Source organism: Gymnoscopelus microlampas (assembly GCF_963454915.1).
Source record: "Gymnoscopelus microlampas genome assembly, chromosome: 19".
Taxonomy (NCBI): Eukaryota; Metazoa; Chordata; class Actinopteri; order Myctophiformes; family Myctophidae; genus Gymnoscopelus; species Gymnoscopelus microlampas.
This window is the reverse complement of record NC_139956.1, coordinates 2577922-2602726: the sequence shown is the minus strand read 5'-3', so window position 1 is coordinate 2602726 and position 24805 is coordinate 2577922. Positions and strand designations below refer to the sequence as shown.

Sequence of the window (24805 nt, the reverse complement as noted above, 5' to 3'; positions counted from 1 at the left end):
GACGGTTCCACCGTTCCTCTTTCCTCTTTGGACTAAATATTGCGAGGAGGGCTCTTCTCCGTCAAATCGACGGGCAGCTTTCCTCATTGGACTGACCTCCGTGAGGAGTGACTGATATAGCTGTCTGTGTGTAGTCAGTGCTAGCCTGGCCAGACTAATACCACTGCATACTAGTCTGGAATCTCTGTGTGGAACATTACTGTGAGACTGGATAGTTCCACTATCCAGTCTCACAGTAATGTGAGACAGACTCTTACCTGAGCTGGTTCTGTCATCACGTAGTTACATGAAATATAAGAAATGTAAGAGGGAAGACGAGACAAAATAACAAAATGAGAAATAGAAGAAAATGAATTGCAGTGACCACAAAATAATTCCACAGATACAATATTCATGATGACGTAAAGGCTTTGGTAGTATTAATGTATTACAGTGTACCAGGGTATTTATAAATCCTGAAGGTATGACTTTCAAGAAAAGAAAATCCTCAGGACAACAACAGGTTTATTTTGTCACAACATATACTGTAGTTCTTTAGCAAATCCTATAAAATACATTTTACATACATGAAAGTCATTTAGTAGTAGTATGTAGTATCTTACCAAGATTCAACAATAGCTGGGATTCGGTTTTGTGAAGGGCATCGTAAAAATCTGCTTTGATGTCTTTCCTCTGGTCTGGTATCAGCACCTCTGTGTACAGTTTCCACATTTTGTTCTTAGGGTCCTCCTCTCCTTCAATGCACTCAGAGAACTCAGAAGGGATTTTTAGACTGCGTACTATATCCGTAACTTCCCCAACGTTGTCAATCAACTCGCTCATGTGGTCGATCACAAAACGTGCTGTTTGCAAGAGAAAAAGATTAGATTACATTACATTCCTTTAATAATCGACGAGGAAAATACATTTAGCTCAAGAAATTAATTTGACTCGAGAGTCACGTGATGTGATCAACAAGATGGCTGCGTAAGGCAGAGCAGCTCTCGCATCTAGTCACCATTCGCTTTATTTCATAGCGAGGAACACGAATCTGATTGAGCTTTTGTGCTAAAACAGTGCAGCAAGGCACAACAATGTCGAAAAGTACCCGAAATTCCAAGTATGGGTCTAAACCAAGCACGGCCAACACACGTGGGGGCGGCGCGTCGGCTAACGACGGTGCTAATGCTAACACCAGCCACACTCAGATCATACCGGTGTACCGTCATTCTCTGATACTGTAGCCGTGTGTATACTATTCTATTTTTTTATTTTATTTTATTCCTAAAACCTGGACTGAGTCTGTTTTGTGTTAGTTTTTGCTTCATTGTACTCAAAGTAACTAAGTTACGGTTTATTTGAGGCGTTTGTATTTTATTTTATTTTTGTTTTGCTCTTGAACCTGGACTGAGACTGTTCTGTTTTATTTTTTTGCTCCACTGTACCCAAAATAACTAGGTTATGGTTTGTCTTGTTTATTTAAATGACTATGGTGCATGAAAGATTTGGCCTTAAAAGCAGAAGATGAACGTCGGGTCTTTATTATTATAGGACTAGCCCCGGGCTTATACCTAAGTCCGGGCTGGAAACTGTCTCTTTTGTTTTATGTACTTTTACTCTTTTTTCATGGTGAAATTAGAAAGTTGCCTTAACTAATTCTGTTCTTGTTTTCATTAAAAGACATGTGATAAGGCGATTGATTTGTATTATGTACCGATGTATAAAAAGAAAGAGGGGGAGGAGCGCTTCACAGAGCAGTTTTAATTTATTGATGTTGGGTTTGAGGGCATTTCAATTGTTTTATATCTATTTTTTTAGTTTATTTTTGTACAAAGGCCCATGTTATTGCACTTTATCCATTTTTGTATTGCTCGAAGGGTGGCCTTGAATAACTTAGAACCAGGGTTTTGATATTTTGATAGGCACTGTTAAAAACCAATACTGTAGGTGACTGTTGTGCGTGCTGTATTGTTTAATGGAAGTTCCTTGCTATGTTGTATACTTATACAACGGAGATGGGGATTTTTTTCCCCACTCCGGTATATTGGTCTTGGGATAGCGGATGGGGGGGGGGGGTGGGTGGGCTCGGGTTCCGGCAGCCGTTAGTTGGAGGATCACAGACCATGCTGAGGGGGGGTGAGTGTCTGTTTTTCAGACGTTTTTTTTGTTGTTGTTGTTCCTCGTGTCTTTTATGTTTTTTTTGTTGTGACGAGTGTATATTTCACAGGGATGCTTGTGTGTCTGCACAGTGGAACTAGTACCGCTACTCTTAAGAACAAATAACGAGACTTTGGAGGAGGGCTATCTCCCTCCTTCATTAACTGAGGCGGTTATCACACTCATTCCAAAAGCTATTTCAAGACAAAAATTATTTGAAATTTGTATTAATCAGACGTTTTTTTTGTTCTTCGTGTCTTTTATGTTTTTTGTTGTGACGAGTATATGTTTCACTGTGATGCCTTTATTCTTGTTGATGTCTTTATGTTTTCACTGTATGTTTGTTTGTCTTGTGTGTATGGTTTATATTGTCTTATTATGGTCTTATGTCTTATTTTGACAAAGATTGTTTGTGTGATGTATGTTGTATGTTTTGTCTCATTATGCTTGTTTCGATGCTGGGGGTGATTATTTGTATGTCTGTCTATAAAAAAAAGAAATAAAGTACAAGTCATAAAAAATAAATTAATTTGACTCAAAATAGAGTGATTTAGACCAAGCGTTCCCAAACTTTTAAGGTCGCGACCCCCTAAAATAATCAATAATTTGAACTGGGGAGTCACGAATATAATCATATTAGAACTGGGGAGCCCCCCTCCTGACAAGCACTTGGAATTGAAGGAGTTGAGGCATTAGTTTGACCAATGCCTAAATATTGTGAAAATACAAAATAACCGATCTACAAGCTCATAACACCTGGGTCTGCGAGGTGTTGTGAGCTTGTAAATCGGCTATTTTCACAATGTTTGCCTCTTTCTTAACGTAATATTTGACAATTTGGTATTAAAAAGGTCTTAAAAGTCATTAAGACCTTTTGTATTGTAACTTTATAAATGTACAGATACCTTGTATACACTTACTGTATGTTGGTTTGTGTACTGCTGAGTGAGAAAACAATGTTGCACATTAAGCTAATCATCTGGGGACCCCCCAAAATAATTTGGAGGGACCCAGTTTGGGAACCACTGGTTTAGATAAATGCATCACCGAAAATGAAGCTCTGCATCTTTTCATTCTGCATGAATAAAAGTTAGCATTGAACTGTAACAAGGACAGAAAAAGCTCACCTTTGTCTTCTGAAGTCGAGTCAGCAGCCTGTTGAACACATTCATATTATTACATCATATAACGTCTGAGCATGCTGGGTGAGACCGGCTACTGCGAGTGTTTAACCGTAAGTACCGTAAGTACCACCTGGGGAAGTTACGTTGATGCTTTACAGAGCTGTTTACTTTCCCTGTGCATGAAACCCATGTTGTGATTGTTCGAAAAAGACAGCTACCGGGGGAAGTGTATACAACAGAAGTCCTGCCCTATAGACACACTCTGCATTTAGATTGTTACCAGCATTCTCTCCTGGTAACAACCAAGGAGATGAGTAAAGGCAGGGAACGACCCTATATCTGAGTGCTATTGAAAAAAACATTGTATGGTATTGTCTACAGTAGTCGTTCTCAATCTGTACCGACACACTGTTCACATATATGAACATTAGTGTGTCAGTGTTGATTTTGACAGCAAATTTTGATTTATTAAGTCTTAGTTTCAGTCATCATACCTTAGTTTTTATTTAGTTTTCGTCAGTGAAAAAAGGTTTTAGTCGTTGAAATCAACACTGCTGTGAGTCACCTGTGTGTCTCTTCAACCACACTAGACTGAACAAGTACACTGTGACAACAAACTCTTACCTTAGGTGTTTGTTCTGTCATCAGGTGGTTACATGAAATAAGACAAAGAAAAAATAAATGCAAGAATGAAGACAAGACACAAAATGTGCAAAATCTTATGTAACTGATAAATCTGCTTGTGGAAGATGAATCTGTCAGGCTATATTCATATCACGTTTTCAATCTAAAATGTAATAATGTAATTTATGGAAAGTAAAGGCTCACCTTTTCCCTCTGAAGGCGAGTCACCACCAGTATCCTGTTGAACACAGTCATGTTATTTCATATCATACCTGAGTGCTATTGAACATGTTATGTATTTTATGGTACTGTCTACAGCAGTGGTTCTCAACCTGGAGGTCGTGGCCCCCTGAGAGGTTGCCAAATGATTTGGAGGGGTTGCCAGATGCCTTTTCTGAATGGGCTCAATGAAATACAAATCTGAACTAAATATATATATATGGCTTGACATCAAATTCTTAGTTGAGCCCACAAGGAGCCATAGTATTGAGTGCATATATAAAAGGCCTCATGTTGGAGTAAGAGGTTATGATCACCACCACGGGGGTGAAGTGATGCTGCAACAGGGTTGCGCTCATCACCACATCTGATATTACTCCTGTGTTCACTGATTTGAGGGCTCTACTAGTCTTACCTATGTACTGTAAGCTAGTCCACACAGGCATCTATTTAGCCACTGCCTTTTCATCTTATTATAGACCGCTAATTAAAATAACGCAAAGAGAAAGTCAATAAATTAATATGTACAATTATGAGAAAAGTATAATGCACATCAAACAATAATAAAAGCATGATTTATGACTAACATACTGATGATTGCACGTGACAATGTTTATATGATAAAAATAGTTAAAGTTTCAGTTCCTTAGTTTATTTATTTTTCTCAGTTCTCTGTCTGCTGGAAATGTCTAGACAAAGGATTTGTGGTTTGTCCGCAAGTGTCTTTCCAAGTTCCCTTTCTTCAACGTCACTGCATAGTTGTTGCAATTCAAGTCTTTTGACTCATGACATCTGTTCCCAAACTCGCACTGATGATACTTGTCATATTTGTCATATTCTTTTTCTCAGTTAATATTTCAGTAAAAGCAGGGTCAATAATATTTAATTAGTAATTAGGTAAAGATTTTTGGAGGAGAGAGCAAGGAAGTGTGTGTGTGTGTGTGTGTGTGTGTGTGTGTGTGTGTGTGTGTGTGTGTGTGTGTGTGTGTGTGTGTGTGTGTGTGTGTGTTTACGCCTTCCTCCCTTTTATTTTGCCCCATAAACCTAACTTGCTCTGTCAAAGTTTAAGAATGTTTTATCTGAAAACAGCGAAAAGTAGTACTTTTCAACCTGAAACCCTCCACCTGAGTATAAACGGTGTTCACTCTCCATTCCGACATCTCACCACTCCGACTAGTGGCTTCCGCGTGCGGTTAGGGTTAGGGTTAGGGTTAGGTATAGGGTTCGTCAACGTCGGAAAGGCGACATGTCGGAAAGGAGAAATGCACCCAGTATAAACACACTGTCCACCTATAAGAACATTAATGTGAGACTGGATAGTTCCACTGTGACAACAGACTCTTACCTCAGGTGGTCTACGTGCTGTCATCACATGGTTATATGAAATAAAACAAACAAAACAAAGAAACATAAGAATGAATACAAGACCAAGTCAATAACAGACAAACTCAATGTTGTAAATAGCTCTATATTCTGGCAGTAATCATTGCTACAGAGTGTTTGGGGGGTCTCCCCGTCTCTCCAGATCTTTAGTAAACAAAAATAAAATTTCAGGTCAGGATATCATTTTCATCCATTCAGGATAAAGAAGTCATACAGGCTATATAGGATAAAAAATGACATTGGAAGTGATGAAACCAAAGAATGTGCAGCCAGAATTGGAACTGGAACACTATACATTTTAAAACAGATCTATTAAATTGAAGCTGATAAATGGGTTCTCTCTCCTGATTGGATCAAATTAGTGACCCACCTGAAAATGTCTTAACAACAAATATCATTAATTAAAGACATTTTTCGATTGAAAATTGTTTACGCCTTATTTTGTTGTGTGGAATAGTGTGACCCTGTAAAGTAAGTCAGTCAACAGACTAACCAACCACACATCACTTACATGTGTAAACATATACACAGTAAAGTCTATTTTAATATCATTACATCCATAAAACAGAGGACTCACCTGAAGACACCACAGTGTTGGTGGATGATGGAATCAATGGAGTCTCTGAAACACGAGAGAGACACTTAATGTGTAAACCCTGAGGAAGACTATCCTGTCGAAACGTTGGTTTCTTGTATATTTTCATTAATACGTTTTTGCATCGTGACTACGAGTTGTGTGGCCTCCTCCTTCTTAAAACATTACACAATGTTAACTGATCAATATATTGATCAATAATCAACATATTGAAGTTAAAGTCTCTCACCCTGGTTGTCCCTTTCTTTATCTGAAACAATATGACATATTAGATTATAATATATGTATAACTCATGCACTTACACACACAGTCAAATGTTATGTGCATGCATATATGTACTCCAGCCACCCACACAGATATTATGTTGCAAAAACAAAAGTATTTACAATCTGATTTTAAGTTAACCTGTTTCAAAACGGCTTCATAATCATAAACTCTTACTGGATAGGAAGTCATGTACTATGATGTTTTGTTCAAATTATAGTCATGATCTAGTATCACAATTTCTGAAAATGGCTCTCAACTTGAGAAGGTGACTCATTCAAATTCTTTTGATTTACCCCGAACTCACTTTTAAATGCAATAGTGGTTTTATTATTGAAGAAAATACAGTATGGTTGATATCGATTATCAGAGCACCACAGACACTCATCTTAAGCCATGTTTTATAATAGTAATAATAATAATAAACTTTATTTGTATAGCACCTTTCATGACATGAAATGCAGCGCAAAGTGCTTTACAGAGCAAGAATACAGTTACAGTTACAACCAATTTAACAATAAAGCAAACAAAAATAAAATAAAATAAAAGCAAAAGCATAAAACATTAAAATAGGCAATACAGTGAGGACTTAAAAATCAACCAAAGATAAGTCTCTAGATTTGTCCATATGAAACTCATGGCAACTCATGGCTTTATGTACAATTCTATTAATTGCCTGCAGCCTCAAACAAAAAGACAATTTCACTTTGTCATTCATTGTGTTTATTTTAATTCTTATCTGAAACAGTATTTGGTTCCATATAGCCTACATCATCTTATAACACTTAATCAATATTGCATTAATTAAATCATTGCCTTAAGACACACACACACACACACACACACACACACACACACACACACACACACACACACACACACACACACACACACACACACACACACACACACACACACACACACACACTTACCTCCTGGCTCAGTATTAATGGAATTCTGTCTGGATGGTCGTACTGTAACAGTATGTGAGTCAGTGAATGAACAGTGTGGATGCTCTAATCATTTTGATATCCATTGTTAACATTATAGATACTGTACATAGATTGATTCATAATTATGTCAAATATAGATTTAAAATATAAATGAGTTAAAGCAGCACTATGTAACTTTCCTCTTCTACCCCGGATTCCTGCTTAAGTGCTGACATTTTTGCCATTGAGCTAATAGAGCCTGCTTGCTCAGGGGATACATTTAATCTTGACCATCAGGTCAAACTTTGTGTCAGATCCTGTGTCTAGGTGAGACTTGACCTTTGACACGATCTAAAAGTCTCAATAGATGAGCAGGGAGACAAAATCCGGGGTAGAAGAGGAAAGTTACTCGATAGACGATGTTTTAACTCTGGCAGTCAATGAGTTAACTGACAAAGGATGCAATCGTTCAGAAATAGTGTTTGTTCATTTCACAAACTTCCGGATCCAGTTTTGCCTCCCATGCCCTCCCAATGGCGCCCGACTGGACCATGGAGTAGAGTTCTCAAATTCTACCCGAACCCGGCCCGACCCAACGTTTTCGGGCCGAGCCGGGCCTCAAAAGTATGCTAATTGTCGGGCCGAGCCGAGCCTGACGGTGCTGACTGGCTGACGTTAACTTACACTGTGCTGCTCAGGGCTCAGGCAGCAGAGTGAGAGAGAGTAAAAAAAAACTGTTACCGCTGGCCTGGCAGGCAGGCTCCCTGCTGTGCTGCTGTGCTGCTGCTGGCTTGTGTTGCGCACCAAATAGACATCCTACTGAAGTCTACAATGCATCACAATCTATACGTTTAGAACTTGCATATCGATCTTAACAGAGCCATACATCAGACAGTGGCAGAGCAGAGTCCTGCACGGGTCCAATTTTGACAACCTTCGCCCGCCCCGCCCGTCAATAATAAGATCCATAGACCGACCCATCACCCGTGATTATATCAAAAACACAAACTAGACCCGCCCGTCAAATAATTGACCCGTTGTCAGCCCGTTTACCCGTGATTACATGCAGTAAAATGTAAACAGCCTACAGACAGTCACTCAATTTAAAAGTGTGTTGAAATGCTTTTAACACAAGATAGCAGCCTTTAGGGATGGGACGATATGAAAATGTCATATCACGATAATGGTGGCCAAAAATATCACGATTACGATATTAGCGCGCTGCTTAGAAAATGTCATATCACGATAATGGTGGCCAAAAATATCACGATTACGATATTATCACGATATTGGTGGCGAAAAATATCACGATATTAGCGCGCTGCTTATAAAATTCTGAAAATGCTAGAAAAATAGTGATATCACATGACCTGTCATTTCTGTTAAAGAATATTTATTGTCTTGTCACACAGGGCAATTTGTAAACATCCAAGACTGTCTCACATGGAGGTAGAGAAAGACAATGTAAACATACATTTTAATAACACCACAAGTAATCTCTCAACTTCAATTATTCACAATAAGGTCTCTTCTCTTTACATAAAACACAATATTTTTCTTCCAGGCTGCATGTCTAGCAACACCCAAAGAGACTGCTACAGTGCAACCAAACAATAGTGCAACTGTAATGCAACTATGCAAGTGCAAACTGTATTTCATACTTTCTTTGAACCTTTTTTGGAAACAAACTACTTGTCCTGAACACTGGCACTGTTCTGTAAAAAATAAAAAGGCTGCATATAGTAATCATTGCTATAGAGTGTTTGTTCAGTAACAGGAGTCTCCCTGTCTCTCCAGCTCTTTAATAAACAGAAAATACATTTTTCGGTAGGTGTCAAAATCTCAGCCAATCAGAAGAAAGTACCCATTTTTAAGCTTAATTTGTATAGTGTTCCAGTTCCAATTTTGTCTGCTCATGTCTTAGTGTCATCACTTCCAATGTCACTTGTTTAATCTGTATCCTGATTGAGTTCTCTGTCCTGGTTGGATAAAATTGGAAATGAAACTGAAACTGAAACGAAAATGCATTTTCTGTTTAATAAAGAGGTGGAGAGACAAGGAGACTCCTAATACTGAACAAACACTATAGCAAGGAGTACTATCAGATTATAGAGCTATTTAACACTTATTTTAACCAAAGCAAATCACTTACCCTACCTTTAAGGATGATTTAATTTTAATATAGTACAAGAATAGTGTAACTATCTGTAAAATATAACCCCCCATTTATTTAATAAAATTATGTATTGGGTTATAGCCTATTTGTCTCAATATTTGTCACATTCAGCCCTGGACTTCACTGACTGCAGGGGTCACATTAAAATCACATATTAGAGATTTTATGTATTTTCCCCTATTTTCTGTATTTTTCACCATTTAAAATATAGTATTTCTTAATTTTTAATAATTATAGCTTGTAGATTTTTTTCCACCATTTGAAATTGTTTTAAAATAAAATGAACAGTTTTCCCAACCGACAGAGAGTCAGAGACAATATTTAGCCTATATATGGTTCTGTATTAGTGTATGAGTCAGTTTTAGCAGCTTTAATTCTAATTGGCTACTGTAGACTGCCTATCAATTTCATGAGCCTGGGTAGGGCCACCTGGCCTGGCGGAGATCTGCCCTGTTGCGCAGAAGCACAGCAAGTGAAGGCAATTATTATTAACAGGAGCTGCGCTGCGGAGCCCTGCTTCTAAAATTTTGCAGTTTTGCGTGCTTCAGCACCTCAAGCCCGTTGGATAAGCCACCACTGAGTGAACGTTACATGAGCATAGCGTTTACCGTGGTAAAGTGTTGAATATTTAACCAGCTGGGTTTAACGAGACAGCGGCGCAAAATGAAAATCCGATGTTTCCCAAACGTGCTGTCACAGATGATCCAACCATCTTATAACAAATGTAAGCATATGCCAAGATAACCGAGTTTATATAGCTGATTCTGAGCTAAACATATTTATTTTTCAAAGTTTTTATATTTAAACTTTATGATGAAAGGCCGCGGCGGCCACACACATAGCAGCTGTTGTTAATGAGCAGCACGAAGCAGCTTGACTGAAGCCGGTTGAGAGCCAGCTCCGTGCAGCGCGCACTGGAGCGGAGGTTTCTTTGCGGGAGGGGACAGGGGAGTGGAAGTTTTTTGGGCATTTCATTCATTTATTTGTCAAAAAAAAAAAACATAAAATAAAGATTGTCCACGAGTCTTTCTCAGCTACGGACACCTTCGTACTAGTAGCCTACAAGGACAGCGAGGCGAGTGCAGTCAGTGCACTGACTTGCTGCGACGCTGATATTACACTCGCTGCGACACTGGCTTTTACACCCGCCTTCTTTGGAACTGTATCCTGTGCAGTCCACACACACATATATATGCATGCCTGTTTCCGTTTCCTTTGATTCTCGCTAGGCCGGATATGAAACCTGGCAAAGCAAATGGACACCAATCTTTTTTGGTCGAACTTTTTTTTTTTTCGCGATAATTACAGACCCCGCGGTAAAGTTATCGTGGATATTTTTTAGCGCGATATACGATACGATCTCTCGGGGGGGGGGGTTTCAGGCTTTCGGGCCTAACATGATGGTAATAGTTTGGTTCGGGCCGAGGCTTGGGCCGGCCCAGTAGGGCCGAGCCTTCATTTTCAGGCCCGTTGAGAACTCTACCGTGGACTGACCATACCTTCTTCTTATCTCTACATGTTTATTTATTTCAGACCCTAAAAGTCTTTGATCTGCAATAGTAGCATACCAACTGATACATTTACAGTTTTGGAATAAGATGTTGATATTGTACACCTCGGCGAACAAAAGGTGACAAGAGCTAACAATGCACTGATTAGTTCTCTCAAGTATTGAACTGTACCAAGGATTAGGGAAAAAAACTCACATCTTTCATGTGAAGTCCTGTGTCCTGAACGTTCTGTCATCACGTAGTTACATGAAATATAAGAAATGTAAGAGGGAAGACGAGACAAAATAACAAAATGAGAAATAGAAGAAAATGAATTGCAGTGACCACAAAATAATTCCACAGATACAATATTCATGATGACGTAAAGGCTTTGGTAGTATTAATGTATTACAGTGTACCAGGGTATTTATAAATCCTGAAGGTATGACTTTCAAGAAAAGAAAATCCTCAGGAAAACAACAGGTTTATTTTGTCACAACATATACTGTAGTTCTTTAGCAAATCCTATAAAATACATTTTACATACATGAAAGTCATTTAGTAGTAGTATGTAGTATAAGGATAAGGATAATGATAAGGATACAGGTATCTTACCAAGCTTCATCAATAGCTGGGATTCGGTTTTGTGGTCTTTAAGGGCATCGTAAAAATCTGCTCTGATGTCTTTCATCTGTTCTGGTATCAGCACCTCTGTGTACAGTTTCCACATTGTTTTCTTAGGGTCCTTCTTTTCTTCAATGTGAGAGAACTTAAAAGGGATTTTTAGACTGCGTACTATATCTGTAACTTCCACAACGTTGTCAATCAACTCTCTCATGTGCTCGATCACAAAACGTGCTGTTTGCAAGAGAAAAAGATTAGATTACATTAGACCTTTAATAATTGACGAGGAAAATACATTTAGCTCAAGAAATTCATTTGACTCAAAATAAAGTGGTTTAGACCAAGCGTTCCCAAACTTTTCAGGCCACGACCTGCTAAAATAATCATATTTGAACAAATGACCCCTTAAAATAATAATTTGAACTGGTATGGGGAGCCCAAAAATAATCATATTTTCGGGTTGAGACGTTACATTTAGTTTGACTCGGTTCCACATATAAATATTGTGAAAATACAAAATAGCCGATCTACAAGCTCAAAACGCCTCGGTTTGTGAGGCGTTGTGAGCTTGTAGATCGGCTAGAATTTTATAGAATTTATAGCACCCTTATCTACTCCTAAAAGTAGTAGTAGTACCACTACCACTACAACTACTACTAGCTGGTTACCTCATGCATTAAACTGCACCAAGGACAGAACAATCTCACCTTTTCTTTCTGCAGGCGAGTCAACAGAATCCTGTTGAACACAATCATGTTATTTCAATCATATCATACCTGAGTGCTATTGAACAATGTTATGTCTTGTATGGTACTGAGGCAGTAGAGTAGTGGATTTCAACCTGAAACCCTCCACCTGAGATGTACAAACACACTGTCCACCTGTATGAACATTACTGTGTGTCACCTGTGTGTCTCTTCAACCACACAGACTGGAGAGCTACACTGTGACAACAGACTCTTACCTGAGGTGGTGGAGGTGGTGTAGGTGCTGTCATCACATGGTTATATGAGGAAGGAAAAAAAAGTGTAAGAATGAAGACAAAACAAACTTGATAGTGGACAAACTCAATGTTGTACACAGGTCATGTTGATGTTATTGTTCCTGTGGTGTCACAAAAACCTTTAAAACATGTTTTAATCAGAAACATAATAAGGAAAACTAATAACCACCTAACTAAATGAAACTAATTGCTAAAAGTATTTCAGAATTTCATCTTCCTCTGTAGTCGCTGAGTTTAACGGAGATGAGTGGATTATTATTATAAATAACTAACGCTAGCTGGTAGGCTAGCTGGCATTACCTCAGGTACAACTACCTTGCCTCCTTATAATGAATAATCAGTCAGATTACCCATATATCCTATTGCATGAGTTGTTCAGCACCACTGAACGTACTCTCACACAGTGATATTTCTTTGTTAAATTAAATCACTCTATATATCCTGATAGTAATCATTGCTATAGACAGAATGCTAGTTGTTCAGTAACAGGGGTCTCCCCATCTCCAGTGCTTTGGAAAACAGAAAATACATGTTCAGTTCGGGATAACAATTTCCTCCAATCAGGAGAAAGAACTCATACAGGATACAAGATAAACAAGTGGAATTGGAAGTTAAAAAAACATAACATCTATAAAATTGAAGCTGATAAATGGGTTCTCTCTCCTGATTGGATGAAATGAGTGACCCACCTGAAAACGTCTTAACAACAAATATCTCTTACAGCACCATGAATTCAATATTATTTTGGATTTAACAGTGTTTACTTATTTTGTTAGTGGAATAGTGTGACCCTGTAAAGTCAGTCAGTCAACAGACTAACCAACCACACATCACTTACATGTGTAAACATATACACAGTAAAGTCTATTTTAATATCATTACATCCATAAAACAAAGGACTCACCTGAAGACAACACAGCCAGGGTGGATGATGGAATCAATGGAACATTTTCTGAAACACGAGAGAGACACTTAATGTTTGAGTAAAATCACACATTATCAATATTGCATTTTATTAGTGTTTACTTTAACAGACACACACACGCACACGCACACACACATCTTCATTGGGAAATGTTACAGGTATATCACACACAATGTTAACTGTTACAAACACGATATCTACATTTCTATTTGATCAATAATCAATATATTAAACAGTGTCTCACCCTGGCTGTCGTCTACTTCATCTGAAACAATGTGAAACATTAGATTATTCATAAGTATAACTCACTAACACACGCACACACACACACACACACACACACACACACACACACACACACACACACACACACACACACACACACACACACACACACACACACACACACACACACACACACACCTCTATTGTCCAGGTCATTATTGTACCTACTTTGTGTTGTGCAACTGTTGTGGTCTAGGTGCAGGTGGGAGAGAGTGAGCAAGCTATGCTATATCTGTGTGTGTGTGTATTTGTATTGTATGTAACGTTGTCTTTGTTGTATTTTCATTTACAGAACCCCCTTGAAAATTAGATCCTACATCTGAGCTGACATTTCAATAAATTAAAATACAATATTTAACAAAACGCTTATTTTTCAACAACAACAAAACTGTATAGAATTTATAGCACCCTTATCTACTCCTAAAAGTACAACAACAACAACAACTACTACTACTACCACTACTACTAGCTGGTTACCTCATGCATTAAACTGCACCAAGGACAGAAAAGGCTCACCTTTTTCTTCTGCAGGCGAGTCAACAGCACCCTGTTGATCACAATCATGTTAATTCAATCATATCATACCTGAGTGCTATTGAACAATGTTATGTTTTGTATGGTATTGATACAGTCATGGATTTCAACCTGAAACCTTCTACCTGAGATGTACAAACACACTGTCCACCTGTATGAACATTACTGAGTGTCACCTGTAAGTCTCTTCAACCACACAGACTGGATAGTTCCACTGTGACAACAGACTCTTACCTGAGGTGGTGGAGGTGCTGTCATCACATATGAAAAAAAGAAATGGATATGTAAGATTAAAGACATCCATAAACATCCTATGTTACACTTTCAAACAAAGTGTTTATGCTTCTAAAGTGTTTGTACTTACAACACGTACATTAATGTACTTGAGCTATATTGCTCTATTGTCATTGTTGTACCTAATTTGTGTTTTGCAACTGTTGAGGTGGTAGAGGGTGAGCAAGCTAGCACCCCCTTGAAAATGACATCTGAGCTGACATCTCAATACAAATCTGTAATCTGATATTGGATGGAATCAGTCTCACTCACACTTGGAAAGTAACTTGTTATTATTAACCCATTTAGACCTGAGGCCAATTCTAAAAACGGCAAGTTTTCTGGGGAAAAAAAAATTATTCAAAAATGACAACAAATGTATGTTGCTAAATACTGTACAAAAGGGATTCCCGTCCTGAAAAGTATAGTTACAAATAGGGGTTCCCGCCCCAAAATGGGTTAAGGAGATGAGTAGATTATTATAAATAGCTAACACTAGCTGGTAGGCTAGCTGGCATTACCTCAGGTACAACCATCTTGCCTCCTTATAATTAACCAGTAAGACTCCCTAATCGGGAGATAAGCGACCGTAGGTCACATGTATACAGAAGAGGGCTGTAACGGCGATTGGTTCCTAGTTGTGTGGGCAATGTATAGTTTTGTTTGGTGGTCTAAGAAATGTGGTGGCAGGCATGTTGATGACATGAGTGTAGACATACTGTGTAGTGTGTAGCAATTTGCGTGTTTTTAGGGGCAAAACTGTAGGAGTAGTGGGCAAAAATGTGTTGTGAAAAGCGGCCTGAAGGTGGCGCTAGAAGAGGGCCATGTGAGAAATTAGGGGTGGGGTGTCCGCGTTGCCTTGGCGGACGAATAGGTACCGGCCGCGGCTGTCCCGGACGCTCCTAGCCCGAGTTACGGCATTTTATGTGAGCTGCAGTGGCAGGGGGTCCTCCACTGGGGGCGCCACCACTTTTGCATCCGTTCTGGAGCACCAGGAGTGGGTGGTCCCCGGGAATGCCCCGTGAGCAGCCCCGTTGGGGTGGTCATTTGGTAATTAGTCCACATGTGCTCATTTTTTACACTTGGGGGTCCCCGAGGCAGCTGGGGGTCCCTGGAGCTCCGGGGGTCCTTGGAGGGTGTAGTTTGGCAGGTAAGGAGTGTGTGTGCAAAATCTGGCATGGATCGGGGCAACGGGTGCGGAGATATGAGCAGGGCAAAAGTGTGACGGGACGTGTGTGACGGAGTGACGTGACGGACGGACACCTGGAGCAGGTTTCTATAGTAAATGCGACCTACGGTCGCAATAATTAGTCACATTACCCATATATCCTATTGCACTCTCACATAGTGACATTTCTTTGTTAAAATTAGTGTTAAATTACTCTATCTTACTTACTATTCTGATAGTAATCATTGCTATAGACATAATATTTGTTCAGTAACAGGGGTCTCCCCATCTCCAGTGCTAGTAAACAGAAAATACATTTTCAGGTCGGGATACCAATCTCCTCCAATCAGGAGAAAGACCTCATACAGGATACAAGATAAACGAGTGGAATTGGAAGTGATGAAACCAAAAAAGAATAGCAGTCAAAATTGGAACTAGAACACTATACACCCGTCTGAAAACTTCTAAACAACCATCCATCAACCATCCATCCAGAGCACTCACCAGAAGATGCCTCAAGCTGGTTCTGTGAACTCCTCACTTCAACAAGTTCATCATTCACTGAAACCCAAGAGAGAGAGAGAGAGAGAGAGAGAGAGAGAGAGAGAGAGAGAGAGAGAGAGAGAGACACAGAGACAGAGACAGAGACACACACAGGCAGACAGACAGACAGACAGACAGACAGGCAGGCAGGCACGCAGGCAGGCAGGCAGGCAGGCAGGCAGGCAGGCAGGGAGGCAGGCAGGCAGGCAGGCAGGCAGGCAGACAGACAGACAGGCAGGCAGGCAGGCAGGCAGGCAGGCAGGCAGGCAGGCAGGCAGGCAGGCAGGCAGACAGACAGACAGACAGACAGACAGACAGACAGACAGAAACAGAGAGAGAAAGACTTAATGTTTGAGTAAAATCATGTGCATTGATCTGCATGTTTATCTGTTGACTTGAGCTTATAGAATGAGTGGTAGCCCTTCATAAATATTGCATTTTATTAAATAATCACGCACACACGCACGCACGCACGCACGCACGCACGCACACACACACACACACACACACACACACACACACACACACACACACACACACACACACACACAAACTTACCTCCTGAACCAGTATTACTGGAGTTCGGTGTGGATTGTTGTAGTGTAGGCTTAACTGTAGTGAGACAGTGATTAGTCAAAGTGGAGGCACTAATCATTTTGATATTCACATTGTTAACATGATAGATATATAGATGGATTCATATGTTAAATATACATTTAAAATGTAGATGAGTTAACAAATCAGTTCAAGACTTACAGCACTTCCTGAACGGAGATGAAATCTCCTCCCTCCACTTCCAACAGACATATCCCAGGATTGCAGCCACCAGTAGAAAAATGAATGCAATATATCCTAGTTGACTAGTTGATTGATCCTCAGTGGGAATGCCATCCTCTGAAAGACAATGACACAACTGTTGTTATTATATTGTCGTTGTTATTTATTATGATGTTACATTATAAAATGAAATCAAGCAAATCAGCGGTGATGTTAAAATGGTCCGAGGCACTGTCTTGTTAGCCTGGTAAAGCACCTCCCTCCGGAAAATCTCATTTCCATTTGATTTCAGGAAGGAGTCTGACATGAAGGCTTATCAGGGCGTTTCTAGCCCAGCACCAAATGGACGAGCCTATCAGCGTCGTCGCCATAGCCGCGGGAAGACCTTTTGGGTTAAGGGTGCGGTATGCGCACCCGTGCATGCGCGCGGTCGTGCGCGAAATTGTCGGTTTCGGTCGGGTTTTGGGTTTTTTTGTCACCTAAATTCGGTTCATTCGGTTCCAGAACACATATTGGGCTAAACCCCCACAAATAATTACCAACAACAACAGGTACATTATGCAAAAATGTTTATAATAATTGTATTATTAGCCCGAGGGGGGGCGGTAGGGCGTGCGGTACCTGGGGGGAGGGGGTGGCGGCCGCACCCCCGCACCCCTACTTCCCGCGGTACTGGTCGTTGCTCATCGTTCTGTGATTGACTGCGAAAGTTGGCCATCAGGTGGCGAGTTCGAGTGAGCCCGAATGCAGCCGACCAAAAACAAGCGGCAGCTTTTCTGTGCACTATTTTCTCTGCTGTTTTAAAACTTCAAAAAGCTCTCAAACTTCTTTTTTGAGGCACGGAATTTACTTATAAGATATCGTTTGGATAGAATTTAGTTGTTTAAAGGGGCCACACCATGAATTTCATTTTTTTTGGGGGGGGGTGACACGCATGTATCCGAATAAGGCAACCTATTTTGGGCATGGCCGTCTCAAAAGTCCCGTTGCGTCACATTAGTCTGGAGGTGGTAAAAATGCACTGGCTGAAGGGGAACACTGCTGCTTGGCTGAAGGGGTTGTCAGTCAACGGTATTACTCCCGCCCAACTCCAGCCGACAGCCAAAATTGCAGAATGGGCGATCATGCCAGACTCACTCCTGAAATAAATTACAAATGAGATTTCCGGAAGGAGGGTTTACCAGGCTACTGTCTTGTGGCCCAAGTCTAGATTTGTTTGATTCAAAGCTTTGATTCCTCCGTGACACGGGCACATAGACAGACATGGGAAACACAGATGCCTTCTTACAGCCAAGGGTTCGAGGCTTAACAAAAGCTTTTTTAACCAATTTAATATGTAGGCCTATTTATTAACCCACAATCAAATGTTATTCTATTTAATTTACTTACTTGTTGTGAGCTTGTAGATCTGCTATTTTCAATAGATGTGTATACATATTAAACTTGTGAAATGGGACATTCTGCATAATGAGTACTTTTACTTTTGGTAGTTTAAGTATATTTAATTTACTCGCATAAGGGATACACTTTAGTGTTTTCATATTTACCTTGCAGACGTCACCTCACCTCTGTAATTTAATTCATGCATCTATTACCCAAACGTTGTATTTGGACTGCTTCAGGACATCTAACAGTAGGCTATGTCACCTACAGTATGTGTAAACATGGCGAGCACAACAGCTGACTGTGTGTGGGGAGTGATGACTTTCATCATAACGTTTAACTATAAACCTTCGGAATTAAAGAAACATTTGACTCAGCCTCATCTATCTAACTTTAGTTAACTTGGCATATACTTAATATTTTTATAAGATGATCGGATCATCCGTGAGAGTACAATTTGTGAACGTCAGGCTCATGCATAGAGCATGAACCAACGCAGCAGCTCGTGCCTCTATGTACCCAAAATAATAGATCTATAAGCTGTTGACACGTCTACATGTCTACAGTATGTGTGTGTGTGTGTGTGTGTGTGTGTGTGTGTGTGTGGTCTTTTTATCGATCTATTTCACTGTATATATTCGCTACGAAGGCTGTTACGAGCACCCAGGTCACTCGTTCAAACTGCTGCGTAGGACAGCACTATGTAGGCTACAAAGGCTTTCGGGAAACTTTCCCGAAGCAAGTTACGCAGACACGCTCTTGAGAACCAGCGTTAAATCATAAGATTTTAGACTTCATTTTATTTATTTATTTACTTCATCTACAGCTGATTTAGTCATACACAAAAATATATGTTGGCAGGGCCTTGATGGCATCTTCATGCCTGATTTATACTGAAAATAGCCGATCAACAAGACCAGCTATTTTTGGAGAGAGACACCCGAGCACAACCAAACATAAAATGATTTGTCTTTTAGTTCTACTGGATCTCTTCTCCACTAGTCCCTCACTAACATTTTAGTCTAGTTTTTATCTGTCTACAAAATTGTCAATATATTCAGTTTTAGGCATCTTTTCTTTTTTTTCTTTTTTCGTCAGTGAAAAAAGGTAGTCGACTTTTCGTCATAGTTTTTTCGTCAACTTTCAAAGTCGTCAGATAGTCGGCAGATCGCTGTTCAGTTCACACTGCACAACTCTCTTTAACCCTAACCCCAGAATGTTATGCTGACTGAATACCATTTTCCAGTATGACAGAGGTTCCTTGAGGTGTTAAAGAGTGATGGGAAATGTTCATTACCTGATTTGGCACTGTGTTTCTCAACAGTGTGGTTGATGTGTGGTAGGTGAACTCTACAGGTCACATAACCCCCTGGCTTCACCGTCACATTCCGCCAGACAGCGTAACAGTGATCTGAAGGTTTCTCTGTCACTGAGGGTTCAGCAGTGATGTTGTTTCCATCACTGTCCAGCCAAGACATCTCAGGTTCAGGAAACCAGCACCCAGAATCACATCTCCAAGATAAGAATTTGCCTTTTATGTCAAGTACGGAGATCGTTAGCTGAGATACAGCCCCTGCAAATCAAATACAAATTATTAGATATCTATCAATCAATATATATATCCAGGGCCGCTTCTCCCTACACGCACACTACGCAGGTTGCGTGGGGCCCTGCCTACCCGCCGATCAAAGGAGCCCCCTCTCCGCCCCCTCCCTTCAGCAGAAAATAACGTGCATTACTGCGTTCACATCAGCGCAGGCAGCGCAGCGCTGCTTGTCACCCTAAAACCGAAATAAAGTAACAAAAAAAGTAACTTTATCCACGGGAAACCCGAAAAAAAACGTGCGCGCGCGCGGGGGGGACACATGCATGTGTCCCGTATCATGCGTAGAGCCCCTGTGGAGTCTAAAGCGGCACTGTATATATCTATACCTAATTCATGAGTTGGATCTAGTCTGAAAACAGAATCTTACCAACAAGGAGCTGGATATCACTGCTCCTGTCTGGACCTGGAACCAAACACTTGTACTTCCCCTCGTCTGAGAGCTTCACACTGGTCAGCTTCAGTGAGACGTTACCATGAGACAACTCTTCTTCAGTAAACAGGGAAGTCCTGTCGGTGTACAGTGGGTTCAGCTCCACATCGTTCACATGTCCATTTTGGAGCATGTGCACATATTCTGGCTTCAGGTCAGGTCTGGTCCACTCCACTGTGTCCTTCTTCATGTCGACAGGAGGTTCAATGTGACATGGAAGGATGACATCATCTCCCACTCTGGCCATCACAGGCTGAGATGACCCTATGACCCGAGATGTTCCTTAAAACAAAACGTGTAGTGATATTAAAGTTTTTTTTTTTACAATGCCTTTGCCAGTGTTACGACATACTGTATGTGAGAGGTTTCACATGCCAGAGAGAAATCACTTTTCCACTACATGATTTACCTTAACAACCAGGCTGTTTGACCCTATAAGCACACTTAAAACTCAATATCAATATACATAATATCTCTTAACACTACTAATACTTAACACTATCAACACGCGTAACACTAGAAATGTGGGTGACCACATATACCAAGGGTGTTGTAATAAGAATAAATTAACAGTCCTTGTGCTTATTATGGTAATAAGACTATATAGTATAAATGTCAACAATAACATTGTAGACATGTTTGTTGTTAGATTATAAGACATTTATAGGCGCTTATAAGAAACTTAAAAGCCTTATGAGTTCATTAAAATTGTTTAAAATAGCATAACAAACACATTCATTAACTAATGCACTTCCATTTGTGTCTGCTGCTTTTCTTTATCACTTCCAATTTCACGTTTATCTTGTATTCCGCAGGTGTTAGAGGTATTCAAAATGTACTTGAGTAAAAGTACAAAAGTATTGGCGTGAACATATACTTAAAGTACTAAAAGTAAAAGTACTCATGTATGCAAAATATCCCATTTCACTTTGAAAATACCAGATCTACAAGCTCACAATGTGTCGCAAAGTGATGCGGTGTGAGCTTGTAGATCTGCTATTTTCAAACATGTAAGTAGTCCTGGTCCAGAGCGTTAGTGAGTTCTCTCTAACTGCTCTGCTCATAGAGCCAACATTACACTGCCGTAAGAGGTCTCCGTCTTTAGTAAAAATAAATAAACTAAACTACTTCGCTACTCACTGAAACAAAGGCTGTTTTGTGTTGTCGAAAGTCTATTCTCCAGGGTGGGAAGTCTCTCAGCACCACCTTCTCTGTTTAATATACTTTATGGGTAGAAAATAAAAAATGTCCGTCAGATGGAAATTATTTGTATTTACTCCACTGCGCCCCCTACAGATCTGGTCAATATACATTACCATTGACCAGATCTGTAGGGGGCGCAGGTGAGTAAAATAAATAAATAATCGAGGACACCTTATATTTTCTGCCCATAAAGTGTATTAAACAGAGAAGGTGGGGTGCTGAGAGGCTTCTCACCCTGGAGAATAGACTTTCAACAACACAAAACAGCTAGACTTAGTTAAAGACTACCACCACCCCAGTTTGCCCTGAAATGTCACCAGTAAAGCCCGTATTTCTCCAAACATGTACAAATGCTAAATATACGGTGTTTACCCGGCCGCTTGCCCCAAATGTTAGGTAGGTGTCCGGAGTGTTTGTGTAATGTATTAGTAAATATTTATCAAGAAGGCCGATTTTGTAGGAAGTTCCCAATGGGCTATAGTTACGGGACGCATCAGGTGAAAGACAGAATTACACTCAATGTAAAGAGGAGGGGAAAATGGCATTCGGCCCACAAACAGGATTAAAACACTTCTTTATTGAAGAATATGGACTAATACATTAAACAAATACACCGGACACCTAGTTAACATTTGGGGCAAGCGGGTAAGCACCTTATATTTTACATTTGTACATGTTTGGAGAAATACGGGCTTTGGAGCTGACATTTCAGGGCAATCGGGGGGGGGGGGGGGGTCGACTCTCGTAGAGATTTAAAAAAAAAGTCAAAATTGATCAAATGCATCTACGATAGTCTTTATCTAAGGCTACAAAACAGCCATTGTTTCGGTGAATACTAGTGAAGTAGTTGTGTTTATGTTTTACTACAGACGGGGTCCTCACACGGCAGTGTAATGTTAGGCCTGGCAGACAGCGCAACAAGTTACTTACAACAACTTATTATAAGTTATATATTATAAGGTAATTAACCTATACCTGATATCACCGGCGTGTTGTAACAGCTCCATATGACCAAGAACATGTAGAGATCAATCCACATTATGATTTAACACTATAAAGATTAACTTATGCTCAACAACATTATGCTCCTTCAAGGAGTGTCTTTATGAATAAAAAAAGACTTTCGATTTCGACCACAGCCAGACCACAGCTGAGTTCTGCTGGCAACAATAAGACTTCCGGTGGACCGTCTCTTCAGAATAAGAGTACCCTCAAGAGTAAACAGAAAACTGTTCTCGCTCTCTCGCTCTCACGTTGCTTCTGTTTACAAGCGCACCGGTCTGTGTCGCCAGATTTCGCGAGAGAAACAAGCAACCAGGTCCATGAAAACGAGCCAAAAAGAAGCCACATGAGAGCTTGTTTAAACCTATATCATGACTATATGCATCTACAAGCTCACAACGCGTCGCATGTGAGCTTGTAGATCTGAAAATGTGAAAAGGGTGGAATATTTTAGAAACACTTTTAACAGCACAAATCGTGTACAGTACCGCGGGAAGTAGGGGTGCGGGGGGGGGGGCGCCCCCCCCTCCCCCAGGTACCCGCCCCCCGGCCCCATCAAAAAAAAGATGAATTTTTTTTGGATAATAAATCGGTAAAATCAGGCAAAAATATGAATTAAATAACATAACTCTAACCTAACCCTAATCCTAACCCTAAAACCGAAATAAAGACACCAAAAACTGAGAAAAAAACGAACCGAACCCGCCCAGAACCGCGTAAAAATTTATGAGGCGTGCATACCGCACCCCTAACCTAAAAGGTCTTCCCGCGGCTATGATCGTGTATGGGGGTCCCTGACACAACATATTTGTGATCTGCAGACAAATACAACATTCAAACATCGGGATATGACAATATTCGAGAACGACTGGTTTAAAAACATTTAGAGACATATTTACATGCAACTTTACAGGAAAACAAGCCCAAAGCAGCTTAGAATAAACAGACATGGCAAATGTGCTGGGGGGCGAGGCAGGAAGTGAAAGAAACCAATCACGTCTTGATTATTCTGGAGTTGGAGTAAAGTTTATGACGTGTCAGCGTGATTTAATATAGAGTGACAACGCTAGCGTTGCCTCCCATCATAAGAATGGAATGCGAACATGCTCGTTCGGTCTCACTCTCAATTAGATAGTTCCAATGTTTGGAACTACAGCCCACAGCGGCCCGCTCAAAGCGTGTCATGACTCAGGGCTGCTCATTCTTAGCACTGACAGATTCATCTGGTTACCAAGCTAAAATCCACTGCTGGTTGTTTTAATACAGGATGAAAAACATATTCGTCCCTGGGTGGATTCGAACCACCAGCCTTTCGGTTAACAGCCGAACGCGCTAACCGGTTGCGCCACAGAGACTGTGCATGCCATATAACATTGGAACTTCTTACTACCACTCTTTCAGAGCATTAGTGACTTCTCTCTAACGTCCTGCCAGCTGCTCTGACTGAATTCCACTGCCCTGCGAGGTCTCCAACTGTAGTACTATTCACCTAAACAAAGTCTGTTTTGTATTGTTGAAAGTCTATTCTCCAGGGTGGGAAGCCTCTCAGCACCACCTTCTCTGTTTAATACACTTTATGGGCAGATACTAAAATATGTCCGCCAGATGGAAATGATTTTAATTATTCCACTGCGTCCCCTACAGATCTGGTGCAGTGGAATACGTTAAATAAGTTGCAGGGCATTGGAATTATTGTTCTATATAGAACAATAATTCCAATGCTTATAGAATCTATAAGGTTCGCATGGCAGAGCGTTAGAGACACGTCACTAACGCTCTGGACCAGGGCTATCCTGACCTACACACAACACTGGTGGAAAGTAACTAAGTACATTTACTAAAGGGTATTTCCAAATGTCAATTCTTTTACTTCTACTCCAGTACAACTCAGACGCAAATATTGTACTTTTACTCCAACTTTAATTAACAGAGTATTTCAACATAAATAGAATATATGAATACTTCTTCCACCACTGGTTCTTAATCATGTGACCTCTAGACAATGTGATTTTTTTTATGACATTTGTCTGTATGTGTGTAAATAATTAATTTAACACTTGAGGTCAATCATGTATTTTATTTTATTTTATTACATATTATTATTA

At 40.1% G+C, this 24805-nt stretch overlaps 1 protein-coding gene across 1 annotated transcript; it reads right to left on the bottom strand.

Annotated features, from left to right (window-relative positions):
- Window positions 1–517: 517 nt before the first annotated feature.
- Window positions 518–22794, bottom strand: LOC311035121 (uncharacterized protein). Its single transcript, XM_084043203.1, has 22 exons — window positions 22674–22794; window positions 20433–20777; window positions 19757–20032; window positions 17056–17193; window positions 16858–16911; window positions 16261–16317; window positions 14550–14566; window positions 14298–14328; window positions 13741–13761; window positions 13476–13523; window positions 12533–12558; window positions 12276–12306; window positions 11560–11802; window positions 11161–11193; window positions 7279–7320; window positions 6311–6331; window positions 6064–6108; window positions 5449–5465; window positions 4089–4122; window positions 3885–3898; window positions 3264–3291; window positions 518–842 (listed from the first exon to the last, which is right to left on the bottom strand). Exons 1-22 carry the CDS (start codon window positions 22735–22737, stop codon window positions 574–576), a joined length of 1854 nt encoding a protein of 617 aa, XP_083899329.1. The 5' UTR covers window positions 22738–22794; the 3' UTR covers window positions 518–573.
- Between the last annotated feature and the right edge of the window lie 2011 nt (window positions 22795–24805).

What these genes read in the sequence shown, in the direction of transcription:
- LOC311035121 (XM_084043203.1), bottom strand. Translation starts at nt 22,737, where the DNA reads ATGTGGATTGATCTCTACATGTTCTTGGTCATATGGAGCTGTTACAAC. An exon ending in CAACACGCCGGTGATATCAG is followed by an intron (nt 20,778 to 22,673) that starts GTATAGGTTAAT and finishes TTTTGTTTTAAG; the next exon opens with GAACATCTCGGGTCATAGGG. An exon ending in TGATATCCAGCTCCTTGTTG is followed by an intron (nt 20,033 to 20,432) that starts GTAAGATTCTGT and finishes TTTGATTTGCAG; the next exon opens with GGGCTGTATCTCAGCTAACG.